Raw genomic sequence first — 18,278 nt, 5'->3', positions numbered from 1 at the left:
TGAGCTCCAGCAGCTGGTGCCAGGCAACTCCTCCTCAGCCCCTGCCTCAGAGAGGCTCTTTGGAGGCACCTACTGCTGTCCTCAGACAGGGATTGAGATGGACCTGCCTCAGACTGCCCAAAAATGGGTCACAGGGCCTAAAAACCTCAGCTCTGCTGTGGGGCAGGGCCTGGGGGTGAGAGGAGCTTCCTGCAGCTCAAGGGATTTTGTAGATTCTCCTCCATCTCCTCCCCACCATTTATGTGGGGGGTTCTAAATATGGAAATCACCGAATCACACAGAAAAGGCAGGCAATCTGCAGAAAAGCAGGATTCTAAATATCCTAATCGATCCTGGCTTGAGGCATTAATTTCTTCCTAGCTCTACATGATCATTTTTATCAATCTACAGCACTCCAAAAACCTTCCCCAAGAGTGAAAATAAAATCCCTTTACCTCCTGATTTGCCTTTTCAGTTGCAGCATTTTTCCTCCTGCTTTCACGAGCAGATAAATCTGTTAATAATCAATTCTAGCCAACCAGAAGGCCCAGTTAAAATCTAATGTTCTTTGGGTATCACAGAAGTAGAGTTTTAAATCTACATTTATTAAAATTAATGGATTGTTCTAAACAGAAATGTTGGCTCAGATAATGCATATAACACAAAATCCAGAGGTTCAGAAACCTGGAGTGAATATTAGAAAAATTATGGAAGGCATCATAAATGTTTTGCTTGAAGCAAATAATCTGCTGAACAGCCAGGTGAAGTATTTTACCTAAACCTCAGGAATTCTGCACTTGTCTGGTGCCAAATGAAATAGGAGCAGAGTGGGGGTGGCATGTCCTGTGTGCTGGCCAAGCAAATGATTATTTCCAGGTTGTTCAAGCTGGGGACCTCTTTACTCTTTGGCAGCAAAATCCTGCAGAGAACAAGCCCCTGACTGCATGAATTCCTCAGGCACAGCCAAGAAATTCCTTTGGGAAACTTGGGATGGAGGAGAATGCACGGGGCTGCCCTGATTTACCTGGGAGTCAGCACCGAGACCGTGCAATACGGGGGGAGATCTGGGGTTCAGTTGTTGATGAACATCCCTCAGTGGGAGGCTGGCATGAACCCCCATGTGTCTCCCTGCCTCGTTTGGTGTTTGTCACCTGTGCAGGGAATGTGACACAAGTCCTGCAGCACTCCAGGGCCACTGCTCTGCTCCTGTGGCTGGATCCGCCTTTTTGGAACCACAAATTTGCCAGGAGCCGCCGTGTGTGAAACCACAGAGGCAGCACAGAACCTCCTTTTCCAGGGTAGAATGACAGCAGGAGTTGATTTTCACTGGATGCTACTTACCAGGAACGAGGGACAGAGCCCAGAGTGGCTTTGGGTGTGGCTGGGAGGACGTGACACCGACGGTGAGGACAGAAAGGACAATGGGAGGAATCAGAACCTCACACACTGACACACTCCGGGGGAGGAGGAGAGGGAAGAAATCACAACCAGCAAGAGAGAAAGAACACCTCTTCTAATCTACACCCCCCAGCACAGCACAGGGCACGGGCTGGGTGTTCTGGCAGCTTCTTGCTGGGTCCTGTTGGGTCCCCACAGCCCAACAGAGACTGGAAATCAGCCACAGTACTCCCGAGACAAGGAAAACATGGAACCTTCGAGATGGAAAACCTGGAGAAACAGAGCAGTTCCCCCCTCCCTGCATCCCCAGACCTGTACAAAAGGGCCAGAGGAGTCAGGGTGAAGTGACTGAGGTGCCACCTCTGGTGGCTTTTCTGCCCTGCTCACACTGACAGGCACTGTCCCCCTGTGGGACTGCAATTACAGCACCAGTTCTGTGAACAACCCTGTGTGGGACCAGCAGAAACCAGTCCCGGAGACAGAAGGAGATCTTTGGAGGCTGGAAAGTTGTCCCGGGGAGCACAAATAACTCTGCAGCAGCAGTGGGCAGTGTGACAAACTGTGCTTAGGTCTCATGCCCAGGTCCAGGAGCAGTCTCTGCCCTGCCCACAATGATTCATCCACCACCCAAGTTCTCCTCCCACCCCAAACTCACACCTCACATCTGTGATTAAATGATTTCCTTGGATCTGGCTACAACTGTAATCCATTACTTCATGCAATTAAAAGAAACCCCAAAACTCGTAAATCACAGAGTGCAAAAAGTTCCTCAAAGTGTGGCTGACTACCTGGCAGGCTCCTACAAATTTAGAGGTGCTGAAAAATTGCTGTTTTAAGGCTTTTCCCAAGGAAAAATGAGGAGAGCGCTCTGGGGAATGCTGTGGGTGCCAGCTGAGCCCCAGGTGGAGCCCTGCCAGGGCAGGGTGTGCTCGTGGCAGCCCCTTTTGTACGGGCCATTGGTGCAGCTCTGGCTGGGATAGGAAAGGCAGAGGAGGAACCCAAGCACGGGGAATTCAGGCATCAGGCCAGGCAAAACCAGGGAAAAAAAACGTGTTTGCTTTGGGGTCTTTGTGTGACCCACAGGGACGAGCCTGAGGGCTCTTCCTTCCACAGTGGCACCAAAAAGTGCTTTGGACACCCAGTGCCGTGGAATTGTCCCCTTGTCCCCTGTCCTCCGGTCTGGCTGCCAAGGAAGCTGCACCAATGGTTTGCCCTAAAGACCCCTGGCTCTGGGAAGTCCCTCAGGTGCAGAGGCTGAGCAGGGCAAACGACACAGAGGGGCTGAACAAACCCAGAACTCACCTCCAGAAACAACAAAGCAAGGAAAATGCTAAACAGAAAACAAACAAACAAACAAAATATCACAAAAAAAGAAGAATGAAACAATGGGCTCGAATCAAACACATCTCCTGTTTTCAGGCAAACATTGCAAACAGTGACAGAACCAATGCACCACCCTCACTTTTCATCCTCAATAAATCCTGCAGGGTAGAGTTCACCAGGTGAAAATCCAGCTGTGGTCAGACAAATCTGCTCAGGTGAAATCTTTTTGGTGGAGCAGAGAAATGCTGGGAGCTGGATGAAGCAGGAGCTCCAATCCAACACAGCAGCCTCGCTTTGCATCCTAAGAAGCCACTAAATTAAAAAAAAGCCCTTTCAGGACAGAGTTCACCAGGTGAAAAAGGAGCTTTGGCCAGACAAATCTGCTCGGGTGAATCCCTTCGGTGAGGGAGGAAAATTTCTGGGAGCTCCAAAGCAAGTGCAGGATGCTGTGAGGCAGATGCAAGATAAATGACCCCTCCCCAGCACTGCAGTGATCAGCCTGGTATTAAAGGAGATCCCCAGGGTCCATCAATCACAAACCAATTCCCAGCTCCCACAGCATCCAGTTCCAGGTGGGAAGGTGAAGGTGCCTCTTCAGAGCCTCTGAGCAGGCTGGAACACTGGATAACAACCTTCCTTATGCTTAGGGAATGATGTTTAGTAGCCAACACAATAAATGGAGCTCAGAGCAGAGCAGCAGGGACAAGGGGACAATTCCAAGGCACTGCATGTGCAAATTTTATGGAGCTTGGTTAGGAGGGGAGGCTGGGGCAGGAGAACTGGTGATTAAATGATTCCCTTGGGCCTGGCTGCAACCGTAATCTGTTACCTCGTGGAATTAAAAAACCCCCAAACCTCATAAGTCACAGAATGCAAAAAATTCCTCTGCAGGCACAGCTCACCCTGTACTGGCATGGGAAAAATGCCAGAGCTGGAGGATCCAGCACTGTGGGGAGGTTTAGGGGGAGCCACACTCAGTGCTTGGAGCAGGAGTGAGGAGGGAAGGGAAGAAAACAGCCCCTGAGCCCTGAGGCAGCACAGCCAACCTGACTTTTCACCAGGCTCAGCCCAGGGATGGCTTTGTCACCTCTGTGGGAGGTGGCCAAACACTGGGAACACGAACATCGTGATTAAGGAAATCCAAGTCGTGGTGTTCTCTGCCACCACCCTGTTTGGACAGAAATGTCAATGTTTTCAGAACATCGATCCATGCCATCAGTGCCTGCTGTTGTTAGAGAAATCCATTTTCATATGTTGGAAAAAGATTAAACCATAAAACTAAAAAAAAAAGAAGATATTCCTGAGGGGAAAGTACAAATATAAATTGATTGGGTAGAGCCACCTTTACAGCTTTCCCAGGCCTTGCTCACTGAATCCTATTATGGATTCTCAGTTCTTTACACCAGAGTTTTGCAGGGCTTTGGTTTCTGGTGATATTTCCATTTGCCAAAAATCCCTTTTTTAAGAATACCCAGCACTTTTGGCATGTCCAGCTCTGGATCTGACCTGCCAGGACTTGCTGTGGTCACGACATCTGCTCCACTCTCAGAGCACTGTGGGGATTAAGAGCAGGAGAAATGAAGTATCGGGTGGATTTGGATGCCAAAAGGTCCCTAAAGCAGCCCTGCTGTACTGGAGAGAAATATCTAAGGGATGGGGACTGCAAACCATCCCCCTATCCAAGATTTAGGGGCTTAAATCCCTAAATCCAAGATTTAGGGGCTGCAAACCACTTCCCTATCCAAGATTTAGGGGCTGCCAAGCCCCTCTGGATCTCCCTGAGGATGGACATTCCATGCCTGCATGGGTTGTTCACTTCAGAGCTGGATTTGATCCTTGTAGGTCTCTCCCACCTCAGAATATTCCTGGATTTATGTATAAAACAAATTGCTTTGACATGGATTCATTAAATCTCACAAGCCACCAATCCATGCAGCCCCCTCTTCCTATCTCCCAAAACTCCTGCCTCCCCCCTTGCCTGTTCCTTCAGGGGATCATCCCTTTGGGCATCAACCTCTGGACCTAAATGCTGCTTTTTTTCCCCAAAGCAAAGCCCTGTGAGCTTTGTGAGTGGCCGTGGGAGGCTCAGCCTGGCCCTGCAGCAGGGCCAAGGAGGTGTCACAGGGTCAGGAGATGTGGAAACCATCCTTTCCACTGTGCTCATGTGAATTTGCACACAATCGGGGCAGGCCAGACTCAGTTTGAGGCAAAATAAGCCAAAATCCACAATTTTGTGCTCACTTTGGATTGTTGTCACAAAACTCTCCTTGTGCTTTTGAAAACCTGGTGAAAAATCATGGGGAAAGGTGATTTTGAGCAATTTCAACCTTAGCTCTGTGGAAGTGAGTTGGTTTTTTTCTGCTGATTTCTAAGAAATTTTCCATGCAAAACGCTTTGATTAAAACAGAAGCAAATAAGCACCATCATCATCTTGCATTTTAAAATACCAGAACCAAGAAATTCATCAAAGAGCAGGAGCAATTATCCTCATTTGACTTCTTTTCAAGGCTGGCCAGAAAATAATTGTAAGGAAAAAGTGGTATTTAAAACTATCAAACAGCCAGAGCATAAATAGGAACTGATTACAGCAGTAATGACAAAATAAAATGGTAAGAAGAATAAAATAGGCAAATTAATAATATTCTTTTCCTTCACATGTAATAAACTGGCTCCACTTGGCCTTTTGTCTTTGCTAAAGTGGATTAAACTCCCAGTAAAAAGAGATTTCCACTGAAGGAATCCGGCTGTAGTTCAGGTTTTTTCCAATGAAATTGAGCAGGAAATTTCTTTTTATTATGCTTGAGCTTCTCCAGCCCTTGGAGGTCTCCCGTGTAAAAGGGGTCTGGAAAATATCAGCAGCTCCCAGTAAAAAGCAGGACCAAACTTTTGGTGCTGATGCTGAAATTCCAGAAGAGTTCAAGGAACCTTTTCAGCAAATCCTTGCGAGATATCCCAGAACAGAATCATGGAATGGTTTGGCTTGGAAGGCCCTGAAATCTCATCCCATTCCAACCCTCCACTATCCCAGGCTGCTGCAAGTCCATCCAACACTTGGATATTTCCAGGGATGTCTCAAACACAGGAACCTGGACAAGTATTTCCACCTACACCTCATTTTTGCACCTCTAGGATCCAGGAAAAGTTGGGCCCAAGGCGAAGCTTTCCAAGGGTTTTGGTGTCACAGAGCCTGGGCTTGTCCTCATCCAGGCATCTGAGAATTCCAAAGGGATGTTCCTACCTCCAAACCAGTCCATTTTATTCCACTCAGCTCTTTCAAACAGCAAGGAAAGGGAATTCAAGCACATTTTCCAGCTATTTAAGAGGATGCCTTTGAGCATTTGAATTCTCAAGACCATTAAAAAATAGTTATTTCTGTGCACACACCCCTCTCCTCATTAAAAATGCACAGTGGGATGTTAACACTTCACCTGGTGAAATCTATCCTGGGACAGCTTAAAAAAAATATCCTCCTAAAATACAATTCTTCAAAGATGAGGCATTACAGAGAAAACCCAACTGAAAGAAATCCTTCATTAACTCCTAATGAAGTGCTCAGCACTGAAGTTTTTTGCCTGTGAGTCCAGAGATGGTGCAGGAGGGCCCCAGACCCCAGGGGTGCTGCAGGGCCGGACACACAGTGCCACTGGGAAATGGGAATTTTCTCCCAAGGAATCAAAGGTGCTTACGCAGCTATGGAGATGTTGGCTGCAGACATGGGGCTCACTTCTGCCACTTCCTTGGCCTTCTGCAGGGCCAGCTTCTGGTTGGTGGCTTCCTCCATCTCCTCCTCGTCCTGGGGCACAAAAGCAAGAGAAATCAGGGGATGAATGAGGGAATAACAACAAGCAGAGCTCCCCAGGCCTGGGGAGAGGGTGGCTGCCACTGATGTGCTGCAAGGACACAGGAATTTGAATTTAGGGCAGATCTTCTTGCAAGGAGCCCCAGGTTTGGTGCAAGTTGAGGTGAGAAAGACAAGGTTTGGTCAAGAGGGATTTTTCCCTTTACAAAATTTTTTGGCTCTCCTGGGTCTCCTCTCAGCACACAGCACTGGGTAATGGGGACTCTGAGGGAACAGGAATGGGACAATTCCAGGTGGAATTCCCCATTTGTCCCAAAACTGTGTGTGTAACACCCTCTAAAGCCAATGTTCTGCTGGAACACCTGACAGGCTCCCAAATCCTTCCTGCCCTCCTGCCAAGGGGAATTTTCTGAAACAATAATAAAAAACAATGGGTTTGGGACTGGTCCTGCTCCCATCAGTTATTTACACCCACCTCAGATCCCTGAGGACTCAGGAAATAAAACCTGAACCATATTAAATGGAGTTTTGTAGAGCAAAGTAGGATTCTGTTCCTGCTTCCTGCACTTCCCTGGAGCACAAGGATTTTTAACCTCTGGTGGCACAGGAGTGCCTGAAGATTGTAACTGGGATTTCTCTCTCCCTACCCAACATGAAAAGCACCACTAAAACTCAAAATTAAGGATGCTAATTTCAAAAGAAAATAAATTACAAAAACTAATTTCAAAAATTCAAAATTTAAGGATCTTAAACATTGAGGTGAGAGCAAAACCCAAAGAAACAGCCTGGTTCAGCCTGGTTCCCCTTCAGTGGTCACCAAGGGTGAACTTTCCTGGAATTTTCTAACCAAAATAAAGCCCAGTCATGGCAGGATAAGCACAGAGCTCTGGTAGCAACACCAGCATCTCCCAAATCCAGGGAAAACCACACTGAGAGCAGTCACAGGCTCTTCTGTCCAACTTTATGGAATGCCACAGGTCTGCCTCTGCTCTCCCAGGGTGGTGCTGGAAGGAGTCATGATTAAAGTAATGAGAGCAGACAGATCTCCAGCTTTGGAATAGGAAATTACAGAGATTTATCCACCCTGAATTCCATCTGCATAAACAGCTCCTCGCACTGCCTTTGGTGCTATTTGCTTCAGCTGAACTCATTTGGAAACTGTTTTCCTTTTCTCCTTCAGAAGGAAAAAAAAAAGATGGAAAATTGATTTTAAAAATCACTACCATATAAGTTTCTTCTTTTTTCCCCCCCTTTGCAAATATTTGCAAGTCTATAACTAGGCCTGAATAAAAGACCTGCTGAGCAATTATACAAAGTCAATATTTCTCAACTGCCAAATTCCAGTGAATTTATCAGAGCTTTGGGAGCTTGTTGCAAATCAAGGGTGTTTGGTGTAATCCTGGCCCACAGCCTCAGTCCTTTCACCCTGGTGGGGTGGGAAAACAGCAAAGCACCCATGGATTGGGATAAATTCAGTTTAACTGGGAAAGAAAAAGCCATGGAGATAAGCAGAGAAAGGAATTCATTCCACATTTCCCATTCCAGGTTTTGCCATCCCCAGGACAGCAGAGCTCCCTCCATGGAAAGGGACTGGGACAGACAGATGTTGTCACTCTGTCTGGAACATCCCTGGGCTCAGCTGTCCCAGCTGTGTCCCCAAATCCTTGTGCCCCCCAGCTTTCCCCGCTGCACTCTTTGGGGTGGCTGCTCAGCAGTAACAAAACATCTCAGAGTGGTTTCAACATAAATCCTTGTTTTCCACACAAATCCCACAGCATCTCCTGTGAAGAAAATTAACTTTTCCCATCCCAATCCAGCCCCTGTGAAGAAAATTAACTGTTCCCATCCCAGCCTAGCAGAAATGTTATCCTCAGGACACAAGTTTTAAAAGGAATAAGACCCCAATAAAAAAAAATCTTTCAAGTTTTCCTTTCATCCTCCAGGAACCTTCAAGTTATTTCTTCCTTTGAGGGATCCCCAGCAGCCTTAAAACCAAAGGCTGCTGATTTTTCTTTCTCTGCCCCTAAAGCACCAGGTGCAGGTTTGAAAACCTCTTTTAAATCTGTGGCTTCTGCTCCGTTCTCCCGAGTGCCTCTGTGATTCTGCTGGCTCTGATCTCCACAAGGAGCAGCACAAGGCAGCTGTTCCTCACTCAGAACGAGCTCAGTCCTCAGCAGATGTTTGCTTTAGAACACCTCTGTAGCTCCTTCCATGCAGATATTGCAGATGACTCCAGAGATTAATTAATTTTTTACCTGATATTTAGAATTCCAGCTCACACTGGAGCTCTGAAAAGCTCAGACTGTCACCCTCATTTCACAGGGGCAGGTGCAGATAAAGCTCTCGCCATAAGGACGTGCTTGGTTCATGTCTCTTTCTGTTTTCTAGAGCTCTACATCTTAATTTAAATCAGTTTCTTATGGGGTAAAACCCATTTTTGGTGCCACCCATCATGATGTGCATCATTAACACTGAATTGTCTTTAATACATTCAGCCAGTTAAAGCCTTTTCCACAGAGGAGCAGAAGGAAGGGGATTTATGGATGTTCAGCTCTTGGTTTGGCCACTCCCTTCAGTCCAGAATTTCTGGGCATTCCTCAAGAATTTCATACAAATTTATATAAAATTCCCACATCCCTCATACATGGTTTTTATCCTGCTTTTTCAGGGATCACTGGCAGTGGACAGAGATGAGAGAACACTTCCTGCTTGAAGATATTTAGGAAAATAAAGCCTCGGTTGTAGTGGTTTTACACTCCAGCTTAATGAGGACGAAGCAGGAACTGCTCAATGTCACCAGAGGCATTCTGGATGATCAGCAGAGAGACTTGAAAAGCAAATTTTGGGGGCAATTGCAGATTCCACTCTGAATAAGTGAACAGGGAGAAAAACCTGCTGATGTATTGAAAAAAAAAACACCTTAAAGATTAGGGAACCCAAAAGGATTCAGGAGAGTTCTCAGGAATCACTAAAAATTGGGTTGGCAGAGTTTGAGTCAGTGCAAGGCCAGAACAGGAAGAGCAGGAGAGGGACCTGCAGGAGAGGGTGAAGATTTTTTATAGATTGAAAGCAAAGGTGGTGATTCTTTATTTTTTTTTCCCCAAAAATGAGTCATTCCTAAGGACTGGTGAGTTCTGTAAGAGCCACAGGATGATCAATCTGCAGTTAAATATAGTCCCAGCTCCGAGAACTTCTCTTACAGGTCACAAAGCCCAGAAATGGTCAAAATGCCACATAAAGAAATCCAAATTAGCATCCAGAAGTGGGGAAAAGTTGAAATGTTCCAGTCCTGAGGCAGGAAAGTTTTCTGTCTTCCCCAAACAGAGACAATTTCAATTGCTCCTGGTTCACCCACATTAAATTCAGCACCGATCTCAATTAATTTCACAGAATAAATGTCAGGAAAGTCTCCTGGGACCAGCTGACTCCTGAGTAACTTCCTTGTATCTCTGGGCCATTTTTGGGGCTTGCACAATCATATTTACTCAGCAGGAAATCCCTCATTCTCCAGGTACGTGTCTAATCGAATTTTAGCATTTTCCTCTTTTTTTGAAAGCCCCAGTGATTTTTTCTTTTTTTTTTTTTTTTGGGGGGGGGTGGTTCATAAATAAAATTAAACTAAAAAAAAAATCCCCAGGAGAGTTTCTGGAGAAGCTTTATGATTTGGCAATGCTGCTGAATCCATCAATATTTAATTAGACTTTATAAACATCCCCAAAGTCAGGTTTCTAACCCTCCCTGTCAGCTGATGAAATATTCACAAGAAGGCACTTAAAGGATTAAGAAAGAAGGAGGATGAGCTTCATTATCCAAGAATTGTGCTGGGCCTCATCCCCCCTCTTAGCACGTGCAAGGGATGCCCACAAATCTGGGAGGATCTTTGCCTCCAGGCTGGAGATTTCTGTGGGCACTGAAACAGCTGAGCTGCTGAAAGGGAAAAAATTCCCATAAAAAAGAAAAACAAAAGGAAAAGCTCCAAAACAACAGAGAGCCATTAAATACAGCCCCAAGCAGTATTTTAAGGGAGGAGGGATGCAGAACTTGGAATTGGAATGTTTATTTTCCACCTGGGAGCCACCAGCCTGTTCGGAGGGTGTGTTGGGAAACAGCTCCAGAAAAGCTGGGAGCTGGAGCCAGTCCTGCAGGAAAAGGGGGATGGCAAAGAGCAGCTCAACTACACCAGGGATGTGGGTTTGGACTGGGAACATTTGCCTGGTTTGGCCTTCAGCAGCTGGAGGAAGGTGGGAAACTTGGGGGAATCTCCGTGTCCCTGAAGTGTGGAGCTGCAGTGGGGATCCAAAGAGCCATAAATGTTGGAAAAGATCGAGTCAGCAGTGCCAGACCCACCCCCAAACCTCAGCAGAAACCCTGAGCACCACAGCTCTGTGTTTTTGAACAATTCCATGGAACGGTTTGGGGTGGAAAGGACCTTAAAGCCCATCCAGTGCCACCCCTGCCATGGGCAGGGACATCTCCCACTGTCCCAGGCTGCTCCAGCTCCATCCAGCCTGGCCTTGGGCACTGCCAGGGATCCAGGAGCATGAATTTCCCTGGAAAGCAGAGCCACCCTTGCCTGCTGCTGCCTCAGCACATGGGCAGAGAGCCGTGCCACTGGCAGGAGTAAAGAAATTAAAGTTATAAAACACAATCGCTGCTGCCTTTGTCCCCAGCAGGTCCCTGCGACTGGTGCTGAGGGCAGCACCACAGGAATGGGTGAGAAAAGCTAAAAATGTGCAAAAACCACTTTAATTCTCCTCATAAATCCACCTAAGTATGCCAAAAAAGCAGAAATGTCTAATAACCCAAATACCAATAAAAGCTCCTCAGAACCCCCAAATTTGGGGTAAAATCCCCCCCTAAATAACACCCAACTGCCCAAATTTTGGGGTTGTGTGAAACTTTTATGGGTTTGACCCCAAATTTGAGGAGTTTGGGGCAGGATTTCAGCCCAAACTTGAGGGTTCTGCAGTGGTTTAGGGGCAGTTTAACCCCAAATTTGGGGGTTTTGGTGTTACTTAGGGGATTTTAGCCCAAATTTGGGGGTTCTGGGATGGTTTGGGGGGAGGGGGTGGCTCAAATTTAGGAGTCCCAGGGGTCTGAGGGGTCCCAAATTTGGGGATCTTGGAGGTTTTTTGGGATGTTTTACCCCAAAATTTGCAGGTTGTGTGGTGACTGGGAGGGGGGACTTTGACCCCATCCTCCCTGCACAAGCCTGGGGCTGAGTTGTTCTCCCTGGGGAATGCTCCAGTGTAAACATTCTCCAGAGGGGATCCTCCAACAGAAATCTGTGTCCACATCCAGCTCTCTGCATCCAGTAAAGTCACATCAGTGCCATTCCATCCCCTGCCAGGACCTGGCTTTCTGCCTCGGATTTCTCTTACACCTGGGGAGAGGCAGGAATATTCCAGCATCTCCCCTGTGTGCTCACAACAGCCTCTGCAAATTGTTTTGCCTGGAGCTTATTGGAAAATTTTAATTCTTTAATCTATCACCAACCTCGGTGAGGTAAGGGACACAAAGTGTGAGACCAAACTAAACACAAAATATTCCCTGCAACCTGAAATAAAGAAACCTGAAGGGGAATAAACCTCTCTGCAGTGCAAACTGGTCACCAGAGGTGCAAAAGCAGCACCACAACGCCTGAATCTGCTCCTGTCTGAGCTTCCAATCAGCCAAAAAAAACCTGTGAATTGCTTCTCCTCTGCTCTTGGAAACTGAAAATGTGAGATGAGCAATGCCCACTCTGGGATAAACCAGATACAAAATATTCCCTGCAACCTGAAATAAAGAAACCCGGAGGGGAATAACCCTCGAGGTGCCTCCCAGCAGTGCAAACTGCTCAGCAGAGGTGCAGCAGGGCTCCAGGGGACACCCCGAGGTGTCACCCCTGCTTTGGAAGACCCAGCAATGTCCCACCTACCTTGGTCAGCTCCTGGGCGTTGGCCAGGTTGTCCACAGCGATGGCCAAGAAGACGTTCAGGAGAGTATCTTTGGGAGCAGCTGAGGAAAAAACTCTCCAGACAGCACAGACAGGAATTATTCCCCTCCTGCTGCCCCCCTTTCCCCCCTTGCTGCTTTATGGATTGATCCCTGGAAGCTTTGCCACCATTCCCAGCTCACCCATCCGTGCCCAGAGCCAGCCCTGCAGCCCAGCAGGGGCTGGACACACATTTGTGTCCCCAGCACCTGTCTGGAGAGGGGACAGCACCTGAGGGGCCCCACGCCATCACAGGGGCAGGGTGGGACCTCCTGCTGCTCCCAGAGGCACCACAGCCCCTGGCTTCCCACCAGCCCAGAAATGCAGATTTGACCCTCACTGTTTAAAAGGACAAGCAGTGGAGCTGCAGGAAATCGGCCGGTTGAAGCCAACATTTACATTTTATATACACAGAGCTTTATAAAATCAAGGAGTGCATGGAAAAATGCATCTCAGGTGCTTGCTGCTGGGAGGAATCCATCCTGGCTTATCCCTCTGGAGCCGGGGTGGCAGTGAGGCCATGCCAGGCAGGGCTCAGCTCCCCCAGAGCAGCACACCCAGCCCTGCTAATGAGCTCTGCTGATAAAACAGCCCCTAAGCCCAGCCCAGCTAAACCAGGGCAGTGCCCACGCCAGCCCAGGCCTCTCAGCAGAGCTCTGCATTCCATCACCGAGACAGAACACTGGCCTGGAATTAGTTATTCCTATTTTATTTTCATTTTTCCACTTAATGATTTCAGCTATTGCTGAGTTTATTGTTGTTATTCCAGCCTCGTGGCTGCAAAACAGCCCCAGAACAGTCATAAATCAGCTACCTTTGCACAGGGAAGGAGGGCAGGCAGAGCAAAACCACGGCAAAAGCACTCTCCCAAGGAGAAAATGCATTTGGCTCCTGCACATCACCTGGGGACAGGAGACTCACTCATTCCAGAGCTCTGTTTGCTCCTCCAAATAGGAATGTGCATGGGAATGGGCCATAAACCCAGTGAAAGGGCTGCAGGAGTCTCAGGAAACTAATCCAGGTATTTGCAGGGGGCTCCAGGAGAGCTGGAAGGGACAAGGGATGGAGGGACAGGACACAGGGAATGGATTCCACTGCCAGGGGGTAAAGTTTTATGGGATTTTGGGCAGGAATTGTCCCTGTGAGGGTGGGCAGGCCCTGGCACAGGGTGCCCAGAGCAGCTGTGGCTGCCCCTGGATCCCTGGCAGTGTCCAAGGCCAGGCTGGACATTGGGATCACCCTGGGACAGTGGAAGTGTCCCTGCCCATGGACAAGGTGATCTTTGAGGCTCCCTCCAACCCAAACCACCCTGGGATTTTCTGTCAGGTTCGTGTTCCCCTGCCTGGAGCCGTGGGGTGGAAGGGCAAGGGCAGCACTGGGGTGAGCATGGCGAGAGGGGGGAGGCAGAAATCCCTGCTGGGAGGGCAGGAAAGGCCAGGGATGGACGCTGAGGGTGCAGCCAGCCTGCAGGGAGATTTTGGGAGCCCCTTGCTGACAGCCAGGGGAGCCAGGAGGCCTCACAGGGGCGCAGGGTGATCCTCCTCTCCCACACAGCAACCCCGCTGTGCCTGAGCTCCACCCTGCCCCAGGGCTGATCCGTCCCACATCCACGGATCCTGAGGGGTTTGGGGATCCCTGAGGGGGTTTGGGGGATCCTGAGGGGGTTTGGGGATACCTGAGGAAATCTGGGGGGTCCTGAGGGTGTTTGGGGATCCTGAGGGGGTTTGGGGATCCCTGAGGGAGTTTGGGGATCCCTGAGGAAAATCTGGGGGATGCTGAGAGGGTTTGGGAATCCCTGAGGAAATCTAGGGGATGCTGAGAGGGTTTGGGAATCCCTGAGGGAATTCAGGGGATTCTGAGGGGGTTTGGGGGGATCCTGAGGGGGGTTTGGGGATCTCTGAGGGGTTTTGGGGATCCCTGAGGAGATTTGGGCATCAGGAAACCTCCCAAGGCAGGCAGGGACCAAAGCTGGCCCAAAGCAGCAGCTCCAAGCCCCTCTGCTTCCCTTCTCCAGGGTTTCACCTAAAAACACTTTTCAGCCCAGACTTCAGAACCAGGCGTTCCCAGCTCTAATTCCCTCTGAGGGAGTGTCTCCAGAGCCTGGATGCCCATCAGATCTGGAGCCCTGTGCCAGCACGAGCTGGATTCATCCCTCTGGATGTTTCTGCATCCTCCCTGACTGTCAAACCCTGCAGGGCATGGACACAGAGCCCTGGGGCTTCTCCAGCCAGCAACCAGCATTTCTCCTGGTTTTTTGTGCCTTGGAAGATGATTCCTCAGGGACAGAGGGAGGTTTGGAATGTGATCCATCACCCGCTCCTTCCTCCATCCCAGCAGGACAGCGAGAAGGGGGTGGAACACCTCGATCCCAGTGAACCCAGTGGATACAGAACAGGAAAAAACGCTGCTGGAATCATCTCCCCTCCCACAAAGAGCCAGATTTGTCCTTTACAAAGACATTAATTCCCCCATTTTCTCTGAGGGTGGGGAGCTGAGGGCACCCCTGGGCTCCTGGGCTGTGCTGAGTGTTTGGGTTTTTTCCTCTGGGTTTTTTTTTTTTCCTCCCGCACCCGCTGGAAGTGGCTCATGTAACACAAGCAACCCCTGGAAATAGAATTAATTGCTTTTTATCCAATCAGCCTGGCCTGATACATTTCCAAGCAGACACAGTCTGAAAGAATTGGATGTTTCTGCCCCAAAAAAGGTCCCTCAATCGTCTCTGCAGAGCTGGGGGATTCCCAAATTTCTCCCAAACTCAGGCTGTGTAACCTGGATGAGGCAGTGCCTGGAGCCAGGAATCATCTCCTGCCTGGCACTTGAGGGCCAGGGAAGGGCAGCATCCTCCAGGCAGTTCCTGCTTTTTTTTCCAGGCTCCTCTGCAGTTTTTCTTGGAGGTTTTTTTTTTCCTTTCTTTTATTGTCTCAACAGATGCCTCAATTTATCAATTAAGTGGATAACAGTGAAGGCAGGCATGGTGAAATTTCCTGGAAAATGGGCCAAATCCTGTTGTTACTTGAATCATAAAACTTTCATTAAACCATTTCTGGTTCCACACAGACTCTCTGGAAATGGAAACATAACATGAGATACTTCTCAGTTAGAAAAACAAACTTTTCCATGGAAAAAGCAAATGGATTCAAAGAACCGAAAATGGATTCCAAGAGCCAAGTGCAAGGAGGAGCAGCAGAATCCAGCACCATCCCAACACTTCCTCCTCAGGAAAAGGAATAACCACAGAGCCCTGAGCAGCTCTGGGAGGAGAAATGAGTCCCTCAGGTTTAAAAAGAGCAGGTTTAGCCAGCTGACCCCAAATCACCCATCCCAGTTCCCCATCAAGGTTTGATCCAGTTCCCCAAACTTTTAAAAGTGGCCTCACCAAATGGCAAAGTTCCCAAGGTGACAATAGCGCCCCTCCCAGCAGAAGAACCCAAGTTCAGACTTTGATATAAGAAAACAAAAGCAAAAAGTCCCACTTAAGAAATTAAGTCTCAGCACAGCTGTGTGGGGAGGGATGGCAAAGACTCACTTGACAAATGAAAAAAACCCACATTGCAGGGAAAAAAAAAAATTTTTAAAGTTTTTAGGAGGGCGTTCTACATGGTAGGGGGAGATCTTTCAGAAATCCCAAGGTATAGCAGTATGGTCACATTAATCTAATCTAATAATACATTTACTGTAAATGAATCATCCCTGCTGACCCTTCCAGCTCAGGATATCCAATGATTCCATGTTTCTAATCACAATTAAACTGATCACAGCTCTCAGTGCTCTCTGTGGGTGTCCCTGTGGTGTTTGCTGGGCTCTGGGGGTCTCCCTGGGAAGGTGTCCCCAGGGTGCCTCACCTTGTACTCACCTGTCCTTAACCCTGCAGCATCGTGGGCATTAATAATTATCTTAACTCCTGCAGGGGATGTTCTTTTCTGGCAAACTGAAGTTGATTTTTAGATGCCCCTGGTAATGTTTTGACAGCTCCCCATGACTGAAATCCCTGGTAAGGGACACAGCCCAGCCTCCTCTCCAGGATAAATCCCTTTTGCTGCTTTACTCTCAGCATCCAAAGCAAAACTGCTCAACAGCCCTGCCCTGACTGAAATGCTGCTTCAGACATCAGCACAGGCACTGCTGCTGCAATTCCCATGGGAAGCAGACATGGGAGAGGTTTAACCCCTCATCCTCCCCTGCAGGGTTGGAGGCCAGCAGGGCTGTGAGTGGTGCAGGAAGCCCCTCACAAGCTCCCTGTGAAAGGGTTGATGCTCTCAGACTAAATCTCTACCAAGATTACCCAGGCCAGGCCTCTGATGCTCCAACAGGGATGTAAATCTCCATAGGAATTCACAGATTTGTCTCAAGTTTATAGCTCTGATTATTTAAGCATTGCAGAATCCCAGAATGGTTTGGAAGGACCTCAAAGCTGATCTTGTTCCACCTCCACCACGGGCAGGGACACCTCCCACTGTCCCAGGCTGCTCCCAGCCCCAGTGTCCAGCCTGCCTTGGGCACTGCCAGGGATCCAGGGGCAGCCACAGCTGCTCTTGAAAGCTGGAAAACTTCAGAAGTTGGGGAAAAAAAAACCTTCTAGGACATTCCAGATTTTTTTTCTGAGTGTTGTTAGTCTTTGGCAGCCAACTTTTCCCTCTGTCTCTATGCTCACAGAACCTTCCCTGCAGCAAACCCATCCCAACCTGCAGGACCCGGAGGATCAAAGAATCCCACCTGGCACATCCTCCTTCCTTCCTAAACCCCCAGTGATGTCCCAAGGAGCTCAAGGAGTCACCAGCACAGGGCTGAGGGCAAAGGGCATGGGAGAGGCACTGCAGATGTCTGGAGGGTTTCAGGAAAGGCACCTCTGCATCCCCTCAGCAGCAGAAGGGAGAACAAGACAGCTGCACCTGCCAGGATGAGATTTAGGGAGAAGGTGGGTAAGGTTTCCACTCGCCAAATCCCAAACCCGTGGCAGGGCCAGCAGATTCCCTCCTCTTGAACATGCCCTGCTCTTTCTCTGGTAATGAGAACCAAAGGACAAGAGAGAAGTCCCCTCTGAATTAAAGGTGAGGAAGGGAATTAATGCCCTGTTCCTCAAAAACGCTGGATCTTGGCAGCTCGGAGGTGAAAAGTCCCTCCCTCAGCTGTGCTGTCAAGCCTGATTACAGCTTAATCTCATTTCCAAATGCCAAGCCCGGAGGATTTAGAGCTCTCCCTCCCTCCCTGCTCTCCACTGACCCAGTTTTCCAGAGCCTGGTGTTTCTGGAGGGGGCCGTGCTGGCTGCTGTGACGAGACGTCTGAGCATCGCTGCCACAGCTCCAGGACTGGGATCAATCCCATGGAGACACTCGTGTGACAGGCACAGCTCCCACTGCCTGCTCTGCTCTTCCCTGTCCCTGCTCTTCACCCTGAAGGAGAGAATTCCAGCAAAGCGAGGGCTGGAGCACTGCTGTGCCATCCATGGGCACCAATGTCATCCATGGCACATTTGTCACTTCCACTCCAGCTGGAGCAGCCCATTCCTGCAGGAACTCTGTCTTTAGCCCCAGTATTTTCCCCAATTGACCCCTCTCTATCTCCTGCATCTCCAGCCCAAACCAGACTCCCAGGAAAAGAGGAATGCTGGGACTGTAACCAGTGAGAAAGTCAGGAAATCCTCATGGGAGGTCATGGCTGGAGCAGCAACACTGGGTGTTCTCATCCCACTTTGGGGCGTTCTCTTCCCCCTTTGGGGCATCATCATCCCACTTTGGGGCACTCTCATCCCACTTTTCATAACAAATAAAGCAGCCAGGGTTGCCTCAGCTCTGCCACAATTC

General features: G+C 48.8%; 1 protein-coding gene across 2 annotated transcripts in view; it reads right to left on the bottom strand.

The window, feature by feature from the left end:
• Positions 1-18,278, bottom strand: part of CACNA1B (calcium voltage-gated channel subunit alpha1 B) — a 296,467-nt gene that overhangs the window by 89,052 nt on the left and 189,137 nt on the right. For both annotated transcript variants that reach the window (XM_063409328.1, XM_063409330.1), the window contains exons 17-18: positions 12,420-12,487; positions 6,387-6,493 (exon numbers count right to left, since the gene is read on the bottom strand). In XM_063409328.1, coding sequence (XP_063265398.1) covers positions 6,387-6,493; positions 12,420-12,487 — 175 coding nt within the window. The remainder of the gene's footprint in view (positions 1-6,386; positions 6,494-12,419; positions 12,488-18,278) is intronic.

This window comes from Prinia subflava, chromosome 12, assembly GCF_021018805.1.
Source record: "Prinia subflava isolate CZ2003 ecotype Zambia chromosome 12, Cam_Psub_1.2, whole genome shotgun sequence".
NCBI lineage: Eukaryota > Metazoa > Chordata > Aves > Passeriformes > Cisticolidae > Prinia > Prinia subflava.
This window is presented reverse-complemented; position numbering and strand designations above follow the sequence as displayed.